At 45.8% G+C, this 20871-nt stretch overlaps 1 protein-coding gene and 1 long non-coding RNA gene across 2 annotated transcripts; one reads left to right on the top strand and one right to left on the bottom strand.

Moving 5' to 3' along the window:
- Positions 1 to 15: 15 nt before the first annotated feature.
- On the bottom strand, positions 16 to 11763 carry LOC100409256 (oxaloacetate tautomerase FAHD2B, mitochondrial). The gene is made up of 8 exons (XM_035290104.3): positions 11598 to 11763; positions 8675 to 8925; positions 6344 to 6560; positions 2872 to 2931; positions 2431 to 2593; positions 625 to 733; positions 405 to 492; positions 16 to 263 (listed from the first exon to the last, which is right to left on the bottom strand). Exons 2-8 carry the CDS (start codon positions 8917 to 8919, stop codon positions 201 to 203), a joined length of 945 nt encoding a protein of 314 aa, XP_035145995.1. The 5' UTR covers positions 8920 to 8925; positions 11598 to 11763; the 3' UTR covers positions 16 to 200.
- A 117-nt stretch (positions 11764 to 11880) lies between these two features.
- On the top strand, positions 11881 to 20218 carry LOC128929551 (uncharacterized). Its single transcript, XR_013526284.1, has 2 exons — positions 11881 to 13027; positions 16241 to 20218. It is a non-coding gene; the product is annotated as an uncharacterized LOC128929551 (long non-coding RNA).
- Positions 20219 to 20871: the final 653 nt, after the last annotated feature.

Here is a 20871-nt window from a genome sequence, read left to right as displayed (position 1 = left end):
AAAAGAAGACAAACCGTAGAAGCCAAGCTGCTGCTTTGGCCAGACGAGTTTATTGAAGAGAGTTGTCTTTCTCCCTTCTACCTAGAAGAAGAGGCTTGCAGGGCTGGCCCCTGCCCACACCTGGCATTGGGCCTTTCCCTGGGCTAGGCTGAGTGGGAGCAAATGCCCCCCTCCTATGTCGAGGGCCTGTGCAGGAGTCATCACACCACCTTGTTGATGATGACACCTAGTTCTTCAATCTCACACTGGACTTCATCCCCCTTCTGCAACAGAGCAGGAGGCCATGAAGGTGTCAGCCCTTCTGTCAGACACACATACATACACGCAAGCCTGTACTTCTCAAGTCTGAGCCAAGCCTGCCAGGTCTTCGGGGCCTTTGCTCTCTTTCCTTTTCGCTAACCTACCTTGAGAAAGACAGGAGGTTTCCTGAATACACCAACACCTGGGGGCGTCCCAGTCAGGATGACATCCCCTGGGTAAAAGGTGACAAACCTGGAGCAAAGCAAGAGGACCCAGTGAAACCAGGGGCTGACTGAGGTGGCCACAGCCAAGGGTGGAGGGCTCGCATCAGCCTCCCCATGTGTGGCAGGTGAAGCGGGGCTGGCAGGACAGGCCGTCACTCACTGGGAGACCCAGGCTATCAGCTCCTCTGTCTTGAACACCATCTGCTTGGTGTTGCTGCTCTGGACCACTTCCCCGTTCACTCGGCAGCAGATCTTTAAGTTGTGTGGATCTGAAATGCAAAAATGGTACCTTGGAGTTATCCCTTTTCCCCCCTCGACCCCCCATATTTCATAAACACAACTGTAGGGGGCCTTCGTGACTTGCCAGGTGAAAAGGCTTTGTGCCTACACTGACTCAGTGCTCTACGTTAGAACTTTCTGTATAGACGTTGGCCTTCTCAGGCCTCCCTGTATCCCCACCAAGAGCACCAGGCAGTGGTCACTTGGATGAGCTGAGAAGATGTTCCAGACTCTGAAGGGGGAGAGAAAACTGGCTAGGGTTTTTGTCTTGAAAAAAAAAAAAAAGGGGGGGGGCATCTGTCTACAGTATAGGACGACACTTGTAGATACAAAAATGACTTGGCAGGGCCAAGCGTGGTGGCTCACGCCTGTCATCACAGCACTTTAGGAGGCCAGGGCAGGTGAGGACTAAGCTAAGGAATTCAAAACCAGCCTGAAGAATGTAGTGAAATAATAAAAACTTTAGCCAGGTGCGGTAGTGCATGCCTGTAGTCCCTACTACTCAGGAGGGTGAGGCGGGAAGATCGCTTGAGCCCAGCAGGTTGAGGCTTCAGTGAGCCGAGATAGCACCGCTGCACTCCAGCCTGGGTGACACAGTGAGACTGTGCCTCAAATAAAAAGATTAAAAAAAAGACTCAGCATCTATAAAGAAGTGAGGTAAAGCTGGGCGCGGTGGCTCACACCTGTAATCCCAGCCCTTTGGGAGGCCGAGGCAGGCAGATCACAGGGTCAAGAGATCGAGACCATCCTGGTTAACATGGTGAAACCCTGTCTCTACTAAAAGTACAAAAAATTAGCTTGGCATGGTGGTGCGTGCCTGTAGTCCCAGCTACTCGGGAGGCTGAGGCAGGAGAATTACTTGAAACTGGAAAACGGAAGTTGCAGTGAGCTGGGATCACGCCACTGCACTCCAGCCTGGTAATAGAGCGAGACTGTCTCAAAAAAGAAAAAAGAAGTGAGGTGATGGCATGAGCAGTGACAGGGAAGCTGTCAGGGGATGCATTACTGTGAGAGCATCCTGGCTAACCAGCACTTTTAACTGTTTTGCTGGTGGTCTTTGTGTTCTACCCCCTTAAGAAGAGCAGCTGAAACACAATTTAACTTTGCCAAGGACTCTGCACGGGGTGCTCTGAGGCACTGGGGTTTTCAGCATCCTGGCAAGGCTGGCCCACATGGAAACCCCCCACCTCCACCACCGTTGTGGGTGTCTGTGCCTTAGAGGCTACTCTGCCCTCTGGGCCACTGCCTCTGTCCTGGTGCGCTCTCCTATGTGTGGTCAGTGCTGCTGTTTCCACAGTGGCTGGGTGAGTCGCACTGGCTCTCGTCTCCTGTACTGTGGAAAATGCCTGGGCCTTGCGAGAGCTGTGCTCCATGATGCTCAACTTAAAGGCTGTTCCAGATGGTGGCAGCCACAGGAAGCCCAATCCACCCGTCAGCTCAGTGTTCTTTGTAATTTACTTCATGCATGCAGTTTTATCCTCTGCAGTTGAGTTTCCTCTAGGGGGCTTGGGAAGGAAGCCCATGGAAGAACTCATGGCTGAGGATAAGAAACTTGCCCTGTATGGAGTCAGCAGTGAAAGGGCAGCCAGGGAGGGCAGGTGCACACGTACCTGAACCCACACTCCTCCCTGCAGTGCTGTTCATCTGTACAGTAGTAGGCACAAGGGGGCAAGAACCAGGGACCTACCTGCTACACTGTCCTTGGTCACCAAGGCAGGGCCCAGAGGGCAGAAGGTGTCAAAGGTTTTTCCCAGCAGCCACTGTTTCCCATTGCGTCTTGTTAGCCAGTCACGAGCACTCACGTCATGAGCCACAGTGAAGCCGGCCACATGGGCCATGGCATCTGTGGCCTATGGGGGCAGGGGATTTGGCCATACAGGAGGTGAGATCATGGGTGACACCAACCCCTATAGCAAAGGATCTCAAAGCCGTTATCCCATGTTAGTAGCCAGAGCCAGCTGAAGGTGGGTGAAGGGCAGGGCAGCGTCAGGGAGCAAGGAGGCTGACCGCTTTCTAGTGTCAGGGACAGCTGGCACTCGTGTGTTGGTGAGTGAGGTCAGCACTAGGAGAGGCAGGAGCTGGGGCTTCTGCTGCACTCTGGCCTGGGAGCCCACCCTTTCCACCTCACCTTGATGTGCTTGCCTTTCTTTCCAATGACCACGGCCAGCTCCACTTCCCAGTCTACCTCCTGTAGGGTGGGAGAGGAGCAATGAGCCGCAGTGGTTTCTGGGCCCATTGTTTATGCTGAGAGGCTGCACACTGTGGATCTCTGTCAGTATGGCCTGGCTGCCAGCCCATGTTTGCTATCACCACGAACCAGAGCCACATGAATGACAAGGGAGGTGTGACTTACAGACCTATACATTCATTTTGGGCAGTGGCAGGCAGCATCATGGGATTGCAGGCACAGGTCCCCACTCCACTGTGACTGCAGAAGAGTAACATGTGTGTCCAGGGGTCTGAGTTTAAGTCACTCTGGATACTTGTGACAAAGGATAAATAAGTAATACCACCTAGCATTATGTCACCGTACTGTGTCAGGCACTACTCTAAGTGCTTTAATGTATTAACTTGCTCTAGTAAGAAAATGATTGACATTCCATAAAGGACTTGAATAAACAATTAACAAAAAGTTAAGGCACATGGCCATAAAACATGAAAAATGCTCAGCCTCTCCCATAGTTCATGAAATACAGCTACAAAGTTCACATATTTAGCTTTAAAATTGGCAGCTCTCTCTAATGATAATAACCAGAGTTGGTATAGCTAAGTACACCTGACATCCAGATGTTGGTCTCTAATACCCCTCCCCACTAAGAAGCACCAGGTTCCTTGGGAGAAATGGCTAATTCCAGGTCCAAGACAGACAGTACATGATGAGCTTGGAATGTCTTGGCCAGAAAGCAAATATATGCTGAAAGCGATGGGGATGGAAAAACTTGAAGGTCCCTTACTGGCCAAATTGAGGTCACCTGAAGAATGTAAATGGTGGGTTACAACCAACTGAATAAAACCAAGGAATTCACAGTGATATTGAAAACAAAGGAGTAATGAGGGAGGCAGCTTTTTTTCATAGAATACCAGTTAATAAAAACAGAAAGCATGATTTAGAAGTCATTGTCCTTGGTGGGTGTGTGGTGGCTCCCACCTGTAATCCCAGCACCTTAAGAGGTTGAGGTGGGTAGATCACCTAGGTCAGGAGTTCAAGACCAGCCTGGCCAACATGGTGAAACCCTATCTCTACTAAAAATACAAAAAAATTAACTGGGTGTGATGGTGCACGCCTGTAATCCCAGCTATTAGGGAGACTGAGGCAGGAGAATTGCTTGAACGTAGGAGGTAGTGGTTGCAGTGAGCTGAGATGGTACCACTGCATTCCAGTTCAGGTGACAGAGCAAGACTCCATCACAAAAAAAGAAAAGTCAAGTCATTGTTCTCCATCCCCCAGTGCAATAATGGATTCGGGAAGGATGGTAAGGATGACCGCAGGATCCCTGGATGAGAAGCCATGGGACAATAAGATACTTATGTGATCTCAAACTACCACCCATAGATTATTAATTACAAAAGTGGACATGCATCTTCATAATGGAGGGACCGAGTGAACATCAGGTAAACCAAGTGGTCAAATTCTGGGACCACTGACATGAGCCTTCCAGTGGAATGCAACGGGAAATGTATAATGTCTTCTTTGTAAACCTCTTGATAAAAATGCTTACCCTGACACTAATCATGAAGAAACCACCAGACAAACCCAGCATGTGAAATGTGCTGAGACAAATGAATGCTTCAGGGAAAGGGCAGGGGGGGATTGTTTGAAGTCAGGAGTTGGCAAACTATGGCCAGTTCACCGTCTGCCATAATAAAGTTTGACTGAAACCCCACCATTCATTTCTGTATCATCCCTGGTGGTTTTCACACTGCAACAGCAGAACTGAATTGTTGCAAAAGAGACCATATGACATTCAAAGACTCACATTTACTAATTGGCCCTTAATATGGTTTAGCTCTGTTTCCCTACCCAAATCTCATCTTGTAGCTCCAATAATTGCAACATGCTGTGGGAGGGACCCGGTGGGAGATGAATGAATTCTGGGAGCAGGTTTTTCCTGTGCTGTTCTCGTGATAGTGAATGTGAATCTCAAGGGATCTGATGGTTTTAAAAAACGGGAGTTTCTCTGCACAAACTCTTTTTTTGCCTGCTGTCATCCACCTAAGGTGATTTGCTCCTCCTTTTCTTCTGCCATGATTGTGAGGCTTCCCCAGTCACACAGAACTGTAAGTCCAATTAAACCTCTTTTATAAATCATCCAGTCTCAGGTATGTCTTTATAAGCAGTGTGAAAACAGACTAATCCAGCCCTTTAAAAAAATAGTCTACGGAATCCTGTTCTAGATTGAAACCACTAAAAATATACAACTGAACACAGTGTGTAGCTTGGCTGATCAGCAAGCAATAAACTAACCAAATAAAAAGTTACTTTTGGGGCAGTCAGCAGTAGTTCCGATTGGGAATTGGGACAATATGATTTCATATTAAATATTATTCAAGTTAATCTTGGTTACGATAATGGTGGTAATGGTCATGAAAGCTATTGTCCTTATTCTTAGAAGATGCCTATTTAAGTTTCTATAACTAAATTGTCTTAATATTTGCAATGTGTTTTAAAAGGTCCCCTCCACCCTACCCCCTGCAAAAAAGAAAAAAAAGTATGTGTTTGCATCTGGAGGACAGGGAAAAGGCAAGGGAGAGAAAGCAAATATGGCAAAACGTTTTCAGTGAAACCAGGTGAAAAGTATATGAGCATTCACTGTATTATCTTTTCAGCTTTTCTATAATTTCCAAGACACTTCTAAAATAAAAATTTGAGAGAAAAAGTAACCAGTGTTAGTAAGTGCATGTACACTACTGATGGATATGTAAGTTGCTTTTACAATTTCTTTAAAGGCCAATTAGCAGATTTCCTCAAAAGTTTTGAAACATTGCCTATAGTTTGTCATATTCAAATTCTAAGTGTTTATTCAAATGAAATAATAATGTTTTAATGGACATGCAAAGTATTTTCTACACAAGGATGTTAACTGTAACATTTATTTATAGAAGACAAAAACTGGAAACAACTACCCAGCTGTAAGATACTTGGGAATATAAACTATCCTGTACAACAGAAAACTGCACAGTAATCTAAAACACGTCAGGGAGAGTATTTAATGACATGAAAAGTTGCTTCTGATGCAGTCTTAAGTTAAAGGTAAGTATATGCACAGTATAAACATATATGGGAGTGGAGAAACACTGGGAAGACAGAAAAAAATTAATATTGTGAGTCCTGGGCAGTGGGAATATGGGTGATGTAATTTTTTAATATTTATCTTTATTTTATTAATTTTCTACAGTGAAGGTGTATTGCTTTTGTAATTGGGAAAACATGTACATTAACTTTATTTCCAAGGCCAGTGTTATTACTATGTATATAATTGCCTAGAGTTTCTGTTGAATGCACTATTGAGAGAGAGGTGGCTCCAGTAGGCTGAATACTGAGCTCAGAACACCCTTGTGGTGGGCCCAGTGACTAGGGAGAGCAGTGGGGAGGCACTGACCTGGCTCTCTGGTGGGAGGACCACCTCATCATAGGGCCCCACGATGGAGCTGGCAAACTTGCTGAAGATGATGGGCTCCTTGGGCACGGGCACGTTCTGTTCTTTGCAGTGGTCCACATAATTCATGCCCACACACACCACCTTATCTGGCCGTGTGACTGGAGCCAGGAAGGTTACCTCCGACCGTGGTAGGACTGGCAACTGGGCAGCCAAGGCTCTGTAGAGACCAGAGCAAGTGAGACGGCCTGGCTGGGAACAGGTTGCAAACCCCCGGCAGGCTGGGCAGATCCTGCAGCAGCTACAGGTTTGGTTTTTGAAATGATTTCCTAGCTCTATCAACCATCAGAGTCAGCATGAAAATCAAGCCCAGCTATTGTCCTTTGATATCAGAGCAGGGCTGTTATTTATCCAGTGTTGATTTCCTCTTCCCCTTAGGTAACTCATGTCCATGTAAGAGAATTCAAAAGATGCAAACTGGAATACATGGAAAGGTTTCCCTTTCCCCTTCTATTTACCCCATTCCCCTGGCTCTTCACTGCTACTCTATGGATATTCTTCTAGAACCCTTTTGTACGCAAATGATAGCACATTATTTACAGTTTTTTAAAAAAACAACTGATTTTGGGGATCTCTCCTTAACATTATGTAACAATACATAGAGAGCATCCTCTTGTTTTTCTTTTTTTTTTTTTGAGACGGAGTTTCGCTCTTGCTACCCAGGCTGGAGTGCAATGGCGCGATCTCGGCTCACCGCAATCTCCGCCTCCTGGGTTCAGGCAATTCTCCTGCCTCAGCCTCCCGAGCAGCTGGGATTACAGGCACGCACCACCGTGCCCAGCTAATTTTTTGTAATTTTAGTAGAGACGGGGTTTCACCATGTTGACCAAGATGGTCTCGATCTGTTGACCTCGTGATCCACCCGCCTCGGCCTCCCAAAGTGCTGGGATTACAGGCTTGAGCCACCGCGCCCGGCCCCTCTTGTTTTTCTTATGGCTGCATATTACTGCTCTATAGAGATATACCTAAGTCCCTAATGAGGGGCATGGAGGTTGTTTCCAATCTTTGCAGAATATGGCAATATGAGAAATAGGAACACTTTTACACTGCTAGTGGGAGTGTAAATTAGTTCAACCATTGTGGAAGACAGTGTGGCGTTTCCTCAAGGACCTAGAAATAGAAATTCCATTTGACCCAGCAATCCCATTACTGGGTATATATCCAAAGGACTATAAATTGTTCTACTATAAGGACACATGCACATGAATGTTCACTGCAGCACTGTTTACAATAGCAAAGACCTGGAACCAACCCAAATGCCCATCGAAGATAGACTGAACTGGGAAAATGTGGCACAGTCAAAAACGATGAGTTCGTGTCCTTTGTAAGGACATGGATGAATCCGGAGAACATCATTCTCAGCAAACTGACACAAGAACAGAAAATGAAATACCGCATGTTCTCACTCATAGGCGGGTGATGAACAATGAGAACACATGGACACAGGGAGGGGAGCACTACACACTGGGGTCTACTGGGGGGAATAGGGGAGGGACAGAGTGGGGGGGGGCGCTGGGGAGAGAGAGCATGGGGAGAAATGCCAAATATGGGTGAAGGGGAGGAAGGCAGCACATCACACTGCCACATGTGTACCTATGCAACTATCTTGCATGTTCTGCACATGTACCCCAAAACCTAAAATGTAATTAAAAAAATAAAGAATATGGCAATATGGGAACATACAGTTAATGATACTGGGGCTGGGAAATATTTGTATTTTTTCCCATTTTAATAGATGAAAATGACATCTTTAAAGTGTTTTTAATTTATTGTTCATCAACTCTTTAGACCAGATTCTACAGGGCTCCAGGCTTCAGGGACACTCTCACCTAATCTAGTCCAAACCCAGGAACAATTGGATTGTAGAAATCGTCTTTGCAGTCCTCTCTCCTTGCAGGATCCAGGAGTCTAAATCACATCCCCAGCTGCATAAGATGTCTTTTAGGACCCCTAGTCCCAGACCTGTCAGTCACGGACTCCACTCCCAGAGGAGGCAGTATGATGAAGTATAGAGTCCTGGTTCCAGCACCAAATGCATGGCCTTGCGTGGTTAATCACCTGCCCTAGGCCTCAGTTTTCCCCTCTGAAAATTGAAGATATTGTTAAATAAGATTTCTAAGCATCTTTAAAGAGAACAGGTGGGAAAGGAAAGGTGGGGTTACTCTGATCACTTGCAAAAGAGCTACTTGTTGGTGCTGTTTCCCAGAGCAGGGATGGGGCGGGAGAGTGCGGGGGGACCAGGGCCGCTGCTTCAGGGCGGTGCTGCCCACTTACCTTCTTGCCACTGACAGGGTGACTTCTCCCTGCTCGAGGAACTGTATCATTGTTTTGGGGAGTGTGGGGTCAAAGGCATTGAGGTTGATAACTCCTCCACCATTCCCTGTTTCCAGGCCCAAGTGAGGCCCCACTAGGTGGGGTGCCTGGAACTGCACTAGTCTCATGTCTCTGGATGGTTGAATGGGCCATTTCTGAGCCTGCATCAGAGCTGTGAGCACCCTTCTTCTACCAGAGACCAGCATCAGAGCCTGCAAAGAACAAAGCAGGATCCATGAGACGGAGGATCCCAGAGCCATCATCAGGATCCCTGAAATTCCAAGGGCTACAGCCCCAGGCCCTTTGCCCCAACAACTGTTCCCTGCATACCACATGGGAAGTGGTCCAGGCTTGTATTTTACCTTGCTGTACTTCATAAGGTGAAACTTTTCTAGAGGAGCAACTACTATGTGCTAGGCACTAAGTCCCAGGGATTCCAGGATTCCTTCAACCGGTGCTCTCTGAAAGTTCCCATTGTGCTTGGCTCTGCTGCAGGCATTGGGGAAACAATGTAGCTCAAACTCAGCCCTGCCATTCTCCCTGCAGAGGTCACAGATGTTAACAACCGACCTAAGATTCAGCTATCAGGACTAGTGCTGTGAAGATGATCAGGGGCCCCTACTCTTATCTAGTTTCTTCAGGAAGTGATATAAGCTGAACTGGGCTGAATGAGCGGAACCAGGAATTGGCTGAGTGGCAGCACAGCGTGGGCAAGAGACTGCTGGTGAAATAGGCTTCACAGCGGCCATATGCAGATGATTTTAAATGTTAATCTGTTCCTGTTAACCTCCTACTTAAAATGGTTTCCAATGGTCACATGATCAAGCTAGACCCTCTACCAGGCTGTCCCAGTCTTCTAGGAGCAGTGCCTCACCTGCCTCTCCAGATAATAATTATTTCTTTTCTCCTGACAGAGAACAAGTTGCCTAAGGGAAGAGGTTGCAGACAAACAGCAGGGTCTGGGCCTGACAGGCATCACTTGGTCATCTCCTCCCTGTGTCCAGGGGACATGTTTGTCTCTTTCACTGCCTAGCACTGTGCTTGCTGCACAGAAGGCTCTCAGTGACATTCTGCCGAATGAACGAATGACAGAAGCAGGGCCTTGACTTTTCACTACTTGGGAAAGTTTAGTGCTTGTTAACTTCAGGAAACATGGCTGTGCCTTTCCTCCTCAAATCACTTAGAAAGTATCCACAAGGGCTGGACACCGTGGCTCCCACCTATAATCCCCAGAACTTTGGGAGACTAAGGCAGGTGGATCACTTGAGGTTAGGAGGTCAAGACCAGTCTGGCCAACATGGTGAAACCTCATCTCCACTAAAAATGTAAAAAATTAGGTGGGAGTGGTGACTGGCACCTGCAATCCCAGCGACTAGGGAGGCTGAGACACAAGAATTGCTTGAACCCAGGTGGCGGAGGTTGCAGTGAGCTGAGATCATGCCGTGGCACTCCAGCCGGGGTGACAGAGCACCTACACCTCAAGAAAAAAAAAATTATCCACAGGGCTCAGGTCCTGTTTTGAGTCCAAGGCTCCACTTAAAGACAAACACTGCCCTTTTGTTTTGTTCTTAATCCAAGTCTGGCCTCTATTCCTTACCACATAGTGCCTTCCCTGAATTGCTCCTTGCTCTTACGGTAAAGGTTGTATAGCCTTTTATGCCCAAAAGTGTGGAGGCACCTGAGCCCCAGCCTCTTGGTCCTCACCTGGATGATTCAATCTGCCTTGTTCAGTTAAAGACTCCTTAGACTTAGGTCACCACTGTTGTGGCCCGCCAATCTGACCAGAAAACCGAGGCTTTGAGTTCCCTGCCCTGCTGTCTTACACAAGCACCAACTGTGCTACTGTGAAAAGGTGGTTCGAGCCAAACTGCACACGCTCAGACACTCCACACCCCACACCCAGAAATAACGGTAACGGCTGATGCTGAATGCCAACTATTAAGTGCTCTACCTACAATGCCAGATTTAACTCTTGACAATTGTGGAAGGTAGGTACTGTTAGCCCCAAGTTAGAGATGAAAAAAATTAAGGCTTAGAGAGGCTAAGGGATTTGGCCAAGGTTACGCAGTCCTAGAGACAGGAGGGGAAGGAGCTGAGATATGAATCCAAGTCCAGATGACATTGAAGTCCTTGGTTCAGAGCTTATAATGCAAATAAGAAAATCTAGCTTCAGCCCCCATCCCCCAACGATATTTTAACCCAGAGTGTTGTGAGAAGTGGCGATCTTCCATAGGAAATCCTTCAAAGGCCCTAAAGATTGTGGTGAGAAGCAGGGACCTCCACAGGAGATCCTTCAGAGGCCCTAAATGCTAACAGCCATGAGTGGGGAAACTACAGGCATCCTCTGGCTGTTGCCTCTGGGACAAGGCTGGTTACCTGCTTTCCAAGAGGACCCCGGGCCACACTGACTGCGCCCTTCCCACATGACACACATGCGGGTCCATTCCAACCTTACAGCAATCCCCTCAGGTAGAGCGCCCTCATTTTACAGAATGGGGCACTGACTCTCAAAGGGGCGAAGTCACGTGCCCAAGGTACCAGTCAGAAAGTGGCCCTGGGGCTTCTGCAGCAACCACTATGTCACGCAGCCCGAGCTCAATCCAACTCTGCAAGAGTCCGTAAGCAAAGGGGCGGTGACCTGAGGTGGAAACAGCAGCCCCCATCTTCGAAAGCCCGAGACTGGGTTGTGCACGTGGGATCCCAAACCACAGTCCACTCGCCTGGAACCCCCAGTTTCTCTATATGCCCAGCTCCGTCCGCTGCAGTGAGTGAGCGCTCACACGGTTCCACACTAAGCTGCTGGGGACCGGTTCCAGTTCTGCCCTCGGCTGGAGACGCGCTCCATGGACACCCTTCTGGCCTGATCCAGCCAGGCCCAGTTTACCTGGCGGCGGCAGCCGGTCCTCTCGCGCCCAGTTAGGGCTCCCGGGGCTGAAGGTTAAGGGCGGCGGGCGCCTGAGCACTGGCACCAGTGACTGCGACCCGCCGGGAAACTGAAGCGGCCCCAGCGAACCCAGAGCCTCCCGGCCGGATCCTTCCAGCGAAAAGCCGACGCGTCCGGTGACGTCACAGGCAATGGCCACAAGCCGGGCGCCAATCCTGAGGGGCCTGAGGGGCGGGCCCAACGCTCGGCAGGCGTTTACTGGTGGTTCTTAGGCTCCTGACGTAGCCCGGCGACCGGCATATTCTCCGAAGTCGCTCGCTACCCTGCTCTGGCTCGAGCCCGAGAGTGGGCGCTGCCCGAAAGTTTTTCCCTAAACGCCTTGCTGGCCTCACCCAGTGTCGGCCCCGTTCTGGGCCTGGCGCCGTTCTCATTGCTGGGGAAAGTGGTGGAGGAGACCAAGGCAGCGTGCTGGCTGGTAGAGATTTGTGGCTTCCGATTGTGACATAGGTCGTTGAGGAGGGGACAGATCACTGCCCCTGTTTTTCTTACGGGGAACTTGGGGCCAGAGCTGTTTTCCCAGGGCGACACAGGCAGTGAGTAGTGGCGCTGGCATTCCTGACCCCAAAGCCCAGCGTTTCCCAGCCTCTCTCAGCAGCCCGGCCTTCACCTGCACTGCTGGGCGCAGGTGGGGAAGAGAGGAAACGAGGCTCCATCCCCGGCAGAGGGCAGGCACGCAGGGAGCAGCGGCTGAACTCCACAGACAGCTACAGCTAGCTCTTGAGCTGTGGGCTTGAAGAGTGTGAGGGGCTCTGGGCCAGAGGCCCCCACATTACTCAAGGACCAGATCATCAAGGGGTTTACTTGGCCCACGATGGAGTCTGGATCTTGTTTAAGTGCACAGGAGACCGCTGGAAGGTCCTTACCGCATGTATTTGAGTGCCCGACTTGTATTTGAGAAGTTTTTCCCTGGCCACCCCTGTAAGGAAGGAAGGGTGTCTGGGTGAGTGGTGCAGGTGAGAATAATGGCGGTGTGTGGGGGAGAAGGTGAGTGTCCAGAGATGTTCAGGAGGAAGAACTGACAGCTCTGGATGACAGGAGGTGGAAGTGGGAAGGACGTCCAAGGCCGACTCCTGGGGTTCTCTAGCCGGGTAGGTGCACGGCCATTCATGGAGACAGGGCTTCTGGAAGAGCAGCAGGTCTGGGGAGAGGATGGTGAGCTGTGTTTTGCATGGGGCATCCAAAGGGCATTGCATGGTGGGCACTTGGAGACATGGGTCAGGAGCTTGGGACTTCAGCCTGACTTGCAGAAGGAGGTCACCACAGATACAGAAATGGAACCTGTGGGGGTGGCTGTGACCAGGGGGATGCGCTGAGGAGAACCTGGCAAAAGCGTGTCACTAAGCCATAGCTCCCAAAGACTTTCTGAAGAGGTAAGTTACAGCCTGGAAGAAAATATCTGCAAAGCATATATTTGATAAAAGACTTGTATTCAGAATACAGAAAGAACACTTAAAAGTCCATTGATAAAATCAAACAATTCAGTTTTTTAAATGGACAAAATATTTGAACAGACACTTCACCGAAAAGATATACAGATAGAAAATTAAGACATGAAAAGATGCTCAACATCATTAATCATTAAGGATATGCAAATTACAAGCACAATGTGACACCATCTCACACCTACTAGAATGGGCAAAGAAGACTGATTATACCAAATATTGGCAAGAGTGTGGAGGACCTGGGACTTCTTGTATACTGCTGATGGGATCATAAAATAGTTACCACCACGATTGAAAACCATTTGGCAGTGTGTGAAGAGAGTTGAACATACACCTAGCATAGGATCTAGCCATTTCACTTGTGACGATTGACAGTATTGAATTTTACCTTTGCCTTTTGCTCCTAGAAATAGTGAAGGTTAAGGAATCCCGCCACTCTTTGGTTCCAGAAAACACCCTACTGGAAAGAACCAGTGACTTTCCATATAACTTGGATAAGACTCCCAGATGCTCCCTTGTTCATCCATGACCCGGCCAGACGCAGACCCTCTAAATTCCCATTCTTGGCGTCATAAATGATTAGCTGGACTGCTTGTCCCCATGCATCAATAAGAACACACTGCCTGTAACCAAACTTTGGTTCAGATTCTGTCCTCCAGGCCCCTGAGCTTTGGCCCACCAGCAGCTTGTGGCAACCCACAGCCCTCCTGGGAGTCCCTCGTGACAACAGGCTGTCCTCAGGGTAAGACCTGCTGGATTGTGACACTCCTGCTCAGCCCACTTTTCCATAATAGTTATTTCTAGCCAAGTTTATTCCTCCCTATACAAGATTAGGCACTTGCCTAACTTCTGAGACACTTGCTGATCATATGGGGAGCCCGAGAGTAGGCATGCTGCAACGTTTCCCTATTGCAATAGTCCCCTCCACACCCCCCACAACAATCCTTTAGAATAAATTCTCTCCTTATGAAATCCAGATTTATGTTTTTTACCTGAGAATTGAAAAAATATGCTCATGCAAACATTTATACATAAATATTCACAGCAGACTTTTTGTAAAATCTCCAAACTGGAAACCATCCTGTTTTCCATTAACAGGTGAATGTGTGAACAATCTGTGTTTATCCACACTAGAGAATATTACTTCGGCAATAAAAAGGGACAAATTGTTGATGCAACATGGATATATATCACGATAGTTATTTGGAGTAGAAAAAGGTAGATTAAAAATGAGTATATATGGGATTATTTCATTTGTATAGAGTATCCTTGGGGGACACCTTCAAAGACCCTTAGCGGATGCCTGAGACTGCAGACAGTACCGAACTCTGCATATGTCATGTCTTTTCCTATACATACCAGTGATCAAATTTAATTTAATTAAGATGAAGTTAATCTGGTGCTATATGGTTGCAGATAATCAGAATATATTTCTGTTCATCTGTTCCACCCACAAATCTAATGCCTTTTCCACCCTAACCAAGCTCTTCTCACGCACTGTAGCCATAACTTTTGCAGTTGAGATGCAACAGCAAAACCGGCACAAATTTCTTTTTCCTTCTTCACAGTTTCATGGATAGAAGATTCGTTCTTTCCCTAGATCTTAGCAACCTCTTTCTGTGATTTCTTTTTCCTGCTAGCTTGAGAGGGGCACATGTTGGCAAGAAGGAACTCAGGATCCCTGCCAGGTGCTCTGCCCTATGTGTATCCTGGACTAGCCACATCCTCCTCTGGCTTGCTCTGGTCTGGCCTCCTCCTGCGATAAAGGGGCTCCATCCACAGCCCTCTGTCCACGAGCACCCAGGCTCTGCTCACATTTTTTCAGGGACAGGGAGCTCACTCCTGTGTCAGTGGCTGGGCCCAGTACTTTATGAGGAGGGGGAGAATGGAAGGCAACACAGTCTTCAAGTGTTGGTACTGTGCGGGGTGAATGGAACGGCCCAGGTACCAATGTGCCCTTGGTGCTCCCTTTTGCTGGGTAGTCCTTCCTGTCAGAATGTGCTTCCTGTGACTCCTAGCTGGTAGAAATGTCCTCAGCTTTGCCCTGGAGCTGTGCAGAGCACATTTTGTCCTGCATTTTCTAAAATGTTTGAATAAAACCAGCATGTCATTCCTCTGCCTCCTCTCCCCTAGTTCCCTCACCTTTCTCAGACTTCACATTATTCTCATGATGTCCTTGGGGTAGATCCAATCACTGTTGGTCATCATCAGGTGAGCCTCTTCCTGCTGGAGGATGGGGTGTCCGCACCTAGCTGAACCAAGGCCTGGCCATGAGACTTGTTTTTGGCCGATGCTATTTGGGTAGGAGCACCATATGCCCCTTATAAGTCTCCTGTTAGAGCCAGCCTGTGTTTGCCACGTGTCTTTTCCCTCTGCTACTAGATGGAATGCTCTAAACAAAAAACCACTCTGTCAGCTTGGGTCCCAGAGTAAAAATGACATGGATTGAGCCACAGCCGACTCACATTAGATGTGAAACATGAGAGAGATGACCCTGAGGTCTGGGAGTCTTTTGTTGTTGCAGCAAAACTCAGCCCATCCTGTCTGATATGACTCATTTGCCAACATCTCTTAGAAAGTGGGATATTTCATCTTAAGAGGATGTGAATGGTCTGGAGTAAGATAGCATGCTCAATTCCTTGTCCAGAGATTATAGATACATCTGTGAATTCAACATCCCTTACAGAAGCACATCGTAATTACCTTGAGTGCAACCCATTCCTTGTGTACACGAATAGCTGGTAGAAAAATGACTTTCTCATTTCTTGCCTAAGCAAAAGATCATCTACACTTGAAGAGACCACTTGCCCTTCAGTGGCATTATATTTCATCCTGATGACTCTGACCTGTCTCCCCAGCTGTTGGGCTAATTTTTGGAACATTGTGTTAGGAAACTTTCAAACATACAAAAAAGTTGAAAAAAATACAGTGAAAACCTGTTTACCCACCACCTAGACCCCACAGTTTACATTTTACTATAGTTGCTTTATCACAAGTCTATCTCTCTATCCTACCTATCTGTCCTTGTCTTTTGATGACTTTCAAAGTAAGTTATAGACATCAGTATACTTTCCCTGCCCCCCTCAAATATTTCAACATGCGTACATTGGCTAAAGTTCTATATTTGTTTATGTTTTTTAGGTGTATACAGGGTTCTAGCTGTCCTGTTTCATCCAAGGGGACACAACCAAAAAGCATTCGTGAAGTTAACATTTCAGAGACATAGAATCATCAAAAGACTGAGACCTAATCATGGGACTGTGAACACTCTCCTGCTGTCTGTCACCTTACTACATATGACATTACTAAAGGGCCTACTAACTGCAGTTCATCTTACCCAGGACATCATGTCTGATATCAAGAAAAAAGTTACAAGTCATACTAAAAAGCAAAACACAAAGTTTGAAGAAAAGAGCAAGCATTAGACCCAGACTCAGATATGACAGGAATGTCAGACTTATCAGACTGGAAATTTAAAATAACTACAATTAAAATGCTAAAGGTGCTAACGAATAAGGTAGACAGCATGCAAGAACCTGTTACACAGAGAGATGGAAATCCTAAGAAAAAAATAAGAAGAAAGGCTAGAGATCTTAAACACTGTTACAGTGATGAAAAATGCCTTTGAAAGGCCCATGAGTATACAGGACATGGTTGAAGAAGGAATCGCTAAGCTTGAGGATATATCAATAGAAACTTCCAGGACAGAAAAACAAAGGACAGAGAGACAGGAAAAAGTGAAACAGACTATTCAAGAACTGTGTGACAACTACCAAAAACAAACAAACAAACAAACAAACAAACACATAATGGAAATGCAAGAGAGAGAAGAGAAGAGAAAGAGAAAAAATGTTTAAAATGATAATAGCCTGGGCAATGTAGGGAGACCACATCTCTACAAAAAAATTTAAAAATTTAGCCAGGCATGATACACACCTCTGGTCCCATCTACTCAGTGGGCTGAGATGGGAGAAGCACATAAGCCTGGGAGGTCAAGGCTGCAGTGAGCCATGATTGCAGCACTGCACTCCAGCCTGGGTGACAGAGTGAGACCCTGTCTCAAAAAATATAAATAGTCAGATGTGATGGCACACACCTGCAGTCCCACCTACTTGGAGGCTGAGGCAGGATGATTGCTCGAGTCTGTCCAGGAGATCTGGGCTGCAGTGCACTATGCTGACTGGTTGTCTGCATTAAGTTTGGCATCAGTATGGTGACCTCTGGGGAATGTGGCACCAGCAGGTTTCCTAGGGAGGGGTGAATTGGCCCAGGACAGAAACGGGGCAGGTCAAAACTCCCATGCTGATCACACCTGTGTAAGGCCGCTGCACTCCAGCCTAAGCAACATAGCAAGACACTGTCTTTTAAATCAACAAACAAACAAACAAAAATAATGACAGAGATTTTCACCAAATTAATACCAGGCACCAAACCATAGATCCAGGAAGCTCAGTGAATACAAAGCAGAATAAATGCCAAAAAAACTCCACCCAGGCATAGCATATTCAAACTAGAAAATCAAAGATAAATAAAACAACTGGAGACCAAGGCAGGTTGATCAGAGACCAAGGTGGGTGGATCACTTGAGGTCAGGAGTTTGAGACCAGCCTGGCCAACTTGGCAAAACATCACTACAAAAAATACAAAAATTAGCTGGGTGTAATGGTGGGTGCCTGTAATCCCAGCTACTTGGGAGGCTGAGGCAGGAGAATCGCTTATACCCAGGAGGTGAAGGTTGCAGTGAGCTGAGATTGCACCACTGCACTGCAGCCTAGTTACAGGGTGAGACTCTGTCTCAAAACAAATAAAACAACCCCCTAAAAATATGTTGAAAGAAGCCAGGGGAAAAACCAGCTTATCTATAGGGGAGCAAAGATAAGAATAACATCTGCCTTCTCCTCAGAAACCATGCAAACAAGAAGAGTATGAAGTGAAATATTTAACATCTTGAGAGAAAAAAATAACCTAGAATTCTGTACCCTGTAAAATAATTCCTCAAAAGCGAAGAAGAAATACAGACTTCTCAGACAAACAAACTTGAGGGAATTTATTGTCATTGCACGGACCTTGTAAGAAATATTGAAAGAAGTTCTTCAGAGAGCATGCAAGTCAGAAACTTGGATCTATATAAAGAAAGAGAGGACTGAAGAAGGAATGAGTGAAGATAAAATAGAAACTTTTATTTTTATTATTCTGAATTGATCTAACAGATAACAGTTTGTTAAAAATAATAGCAACAATATATTCAATCGTTTGTTCACACGTATATATATATCCACATAAACATAAACATATATACTTAAGTATGCTTATGTATAAGTAAAATGAATAACAGCAGTGATATAAGAGACAGGAGGCAGGAATTGGGATTATTTTGTTGTTATAAGTTACTTGGCACAATATACCAACTATATACTACCACGAAATAGTATATAGTGTTTGAAAAATGGATTTGTATTCATTGTAGATGTATATTGCAAATCTAGAGAAAACACTAAAACAAATGAAAAAATAAGAATTAAATTTTTTTTTTTTTAAAAGGAAGTTGTTTTAGTCCGCTTGGGCTGCTATAACAAAATACCTTAGACTGCATTATTTATAAATAATAGAACTTTATTTTTCATAGTTCCAGAGGCTAGGAAGTCCAAGATCAAGATAATAGCAGATTTGGTGTCTGATAAGTGCTCACTCTTGGCTTCCAGGATGTACCTTCTTGCTATGTCCTTCTGTGGTGGAAAAGATGAATAGCCCCCTCTCATCTATTTTATTAAAGCATTAATCCATTAATGAGGGCCCCACCCTCATGACTTAATTACCTCCTAAGGGCCTCACTTCTTACGTTGGTGATTAAATTTCAACATAGGAATTTTGGGGGAACATAGACCATAGCAGAAATATGCTATTTCTCTTTTGGTCATAGAAAATACTCAAAATCACAAAAGGCAGAAAAAGAGGGGAAGACAAAATAGATGAACAAATAACAAGACAACAAATAGAAAAATAGAAACAGATATGGTAGATATTAATCTAACTATGTCAGTAATCATTTTGAATGCCAATGGTCTAAATATAACAACTAAGACAAGATTCTGCGAGGCAGAAAACTATCAACAGGGTAAACACACAACCTATTATAGAATGAAAGAGAATGTTTACAAACTATGCATCTAACAAAAGTCTAATATCTAGAATCTATAAGGAACTTAACAAGCAAAAAATAACACCATTAAAAATGGGGAAAGGACATGAACAGTCCCTCATCAGAAGACATATGCACAGGCAACAAACGTAGGAAAAAATACTCAAAATCAATAATCATTAGAGAAATGCAAATCGAAACCACAATGAGGTACCATCTCACACCAGTCAGAATGGCTATTATTAAAAATCAAAAAATAACAAATGCTGAAGAGGCTGCAGAGAAAAGAGAATGCTTGTACACTGCTGGTCAGAACATAAAATAGTTGAGCCACTGTGAAAAGCAGTCTGGAGATTTATCAAAGAACTTAAAACAGAACTACCATTCAACCCAGCAATCCAATTACTGAGTGTATACCCAAAGGGATATAAACCATTTTTCCATAAAGACACATGCAGGCATATGTTCATCGCAGCACTATTCACAATAGCAAAGACATGGAATCAACCTAGGTGCCCATCAATGACAGATTGGATTAAAAATGTGGTACATATATACTATGGGATACCACAGAGCCATAAAAGGAATGCAATCAATGTCTTTTGCAGCAATATGGATAGGGCTGGAGGCCATCATCCTAAGCAAATTAACACAGGAACAGAAAACCAAATATTGCATGTTCTCACTTATAAGTGGGAGCTAAATACTGAGTACACATGGACGCATAGAAGGGAACAACAGACATCTGGGGCCTCCTTAAGGGTGGAGGTTGGGAGGAGGGTGAGGATTGAAAAACTACCTATTGGGTACTCTGTTTATTACCTGTGTGACAAAATGGCCAGTACACCAAACTTCCATGACATGTAATTTACCCATGTAATAATAAACCTTCACATGTACTCTTTGAACCTAAAATAAAAAGTGTGAAGAAAGAAATAAAAGAGATTGTCAGAGTAGATTAAAAAAAAAATCAGACCCAACTATATGCAGTCTGCGAAAAACCTATTCTAAATATAAGCATGCATCTAGATTAAAATTAAAGGGATGGAGAAAGATATACCATATTAACACTTATCAACCCCCCCCCCAGAATATCTACATTAATTTCAGACGGAGCAGACTTGAAGAGCAAGAAAAGTTAACAGAGATAAAAAGGAACATTACATAAGGAAAAAGGAGTCAATTCTCCAACAAGACATAACAATCCTAAATGTCTGTATGCACCTAAAAACAGCATAGAAATATGTCAGGGAGGCCGGGCGCGGTAGCTCACGCCTGTAATCCCAGCACTTTGGGAGGCCGAGGCGGGTGGATCATAAGGTCAAGAGATCGAGACCATCTGGTCAACATGGTGAAACCCCATCTCTACTAAAAATACACAAAATCAGCTGGGCACGGTGGCGCATGCCTGTAATCCCAGCTACTCTGGAGGCTGAGCCAGGAGAATTGCCTGAACCCAGGAGGCGGAGATGGCAGTGAGCGGAGATCGTGCCATTGCACTCCAGCCTGGGTAACAAGAGTGAAACTCCATCTCAAAAAAAAAATGTCAGGGGAGAACTGATGGAACTTCAAGGAGAAACAGATGAATCCACTGCTAAAGTTGAAGACGTCAACACTCATTGATCGGAAATTG

This window comes from Callithrix jacchus, chromosome 14 (assembly GCF_049354715.1).
Source record: "Callithrix jacchus isolate 240 chromosome 14, calJac240_pri, whole genome shotgun sequence".
Lineage (NCBI taxonomy): Eukaryota > Metazoa > Chordata > Mammalia > Primates > Cebidae > Callithrix > Callithrix jacchus.
This window is presented reverse-complemented; position numbering and strand designations above follow the sequence as displayed.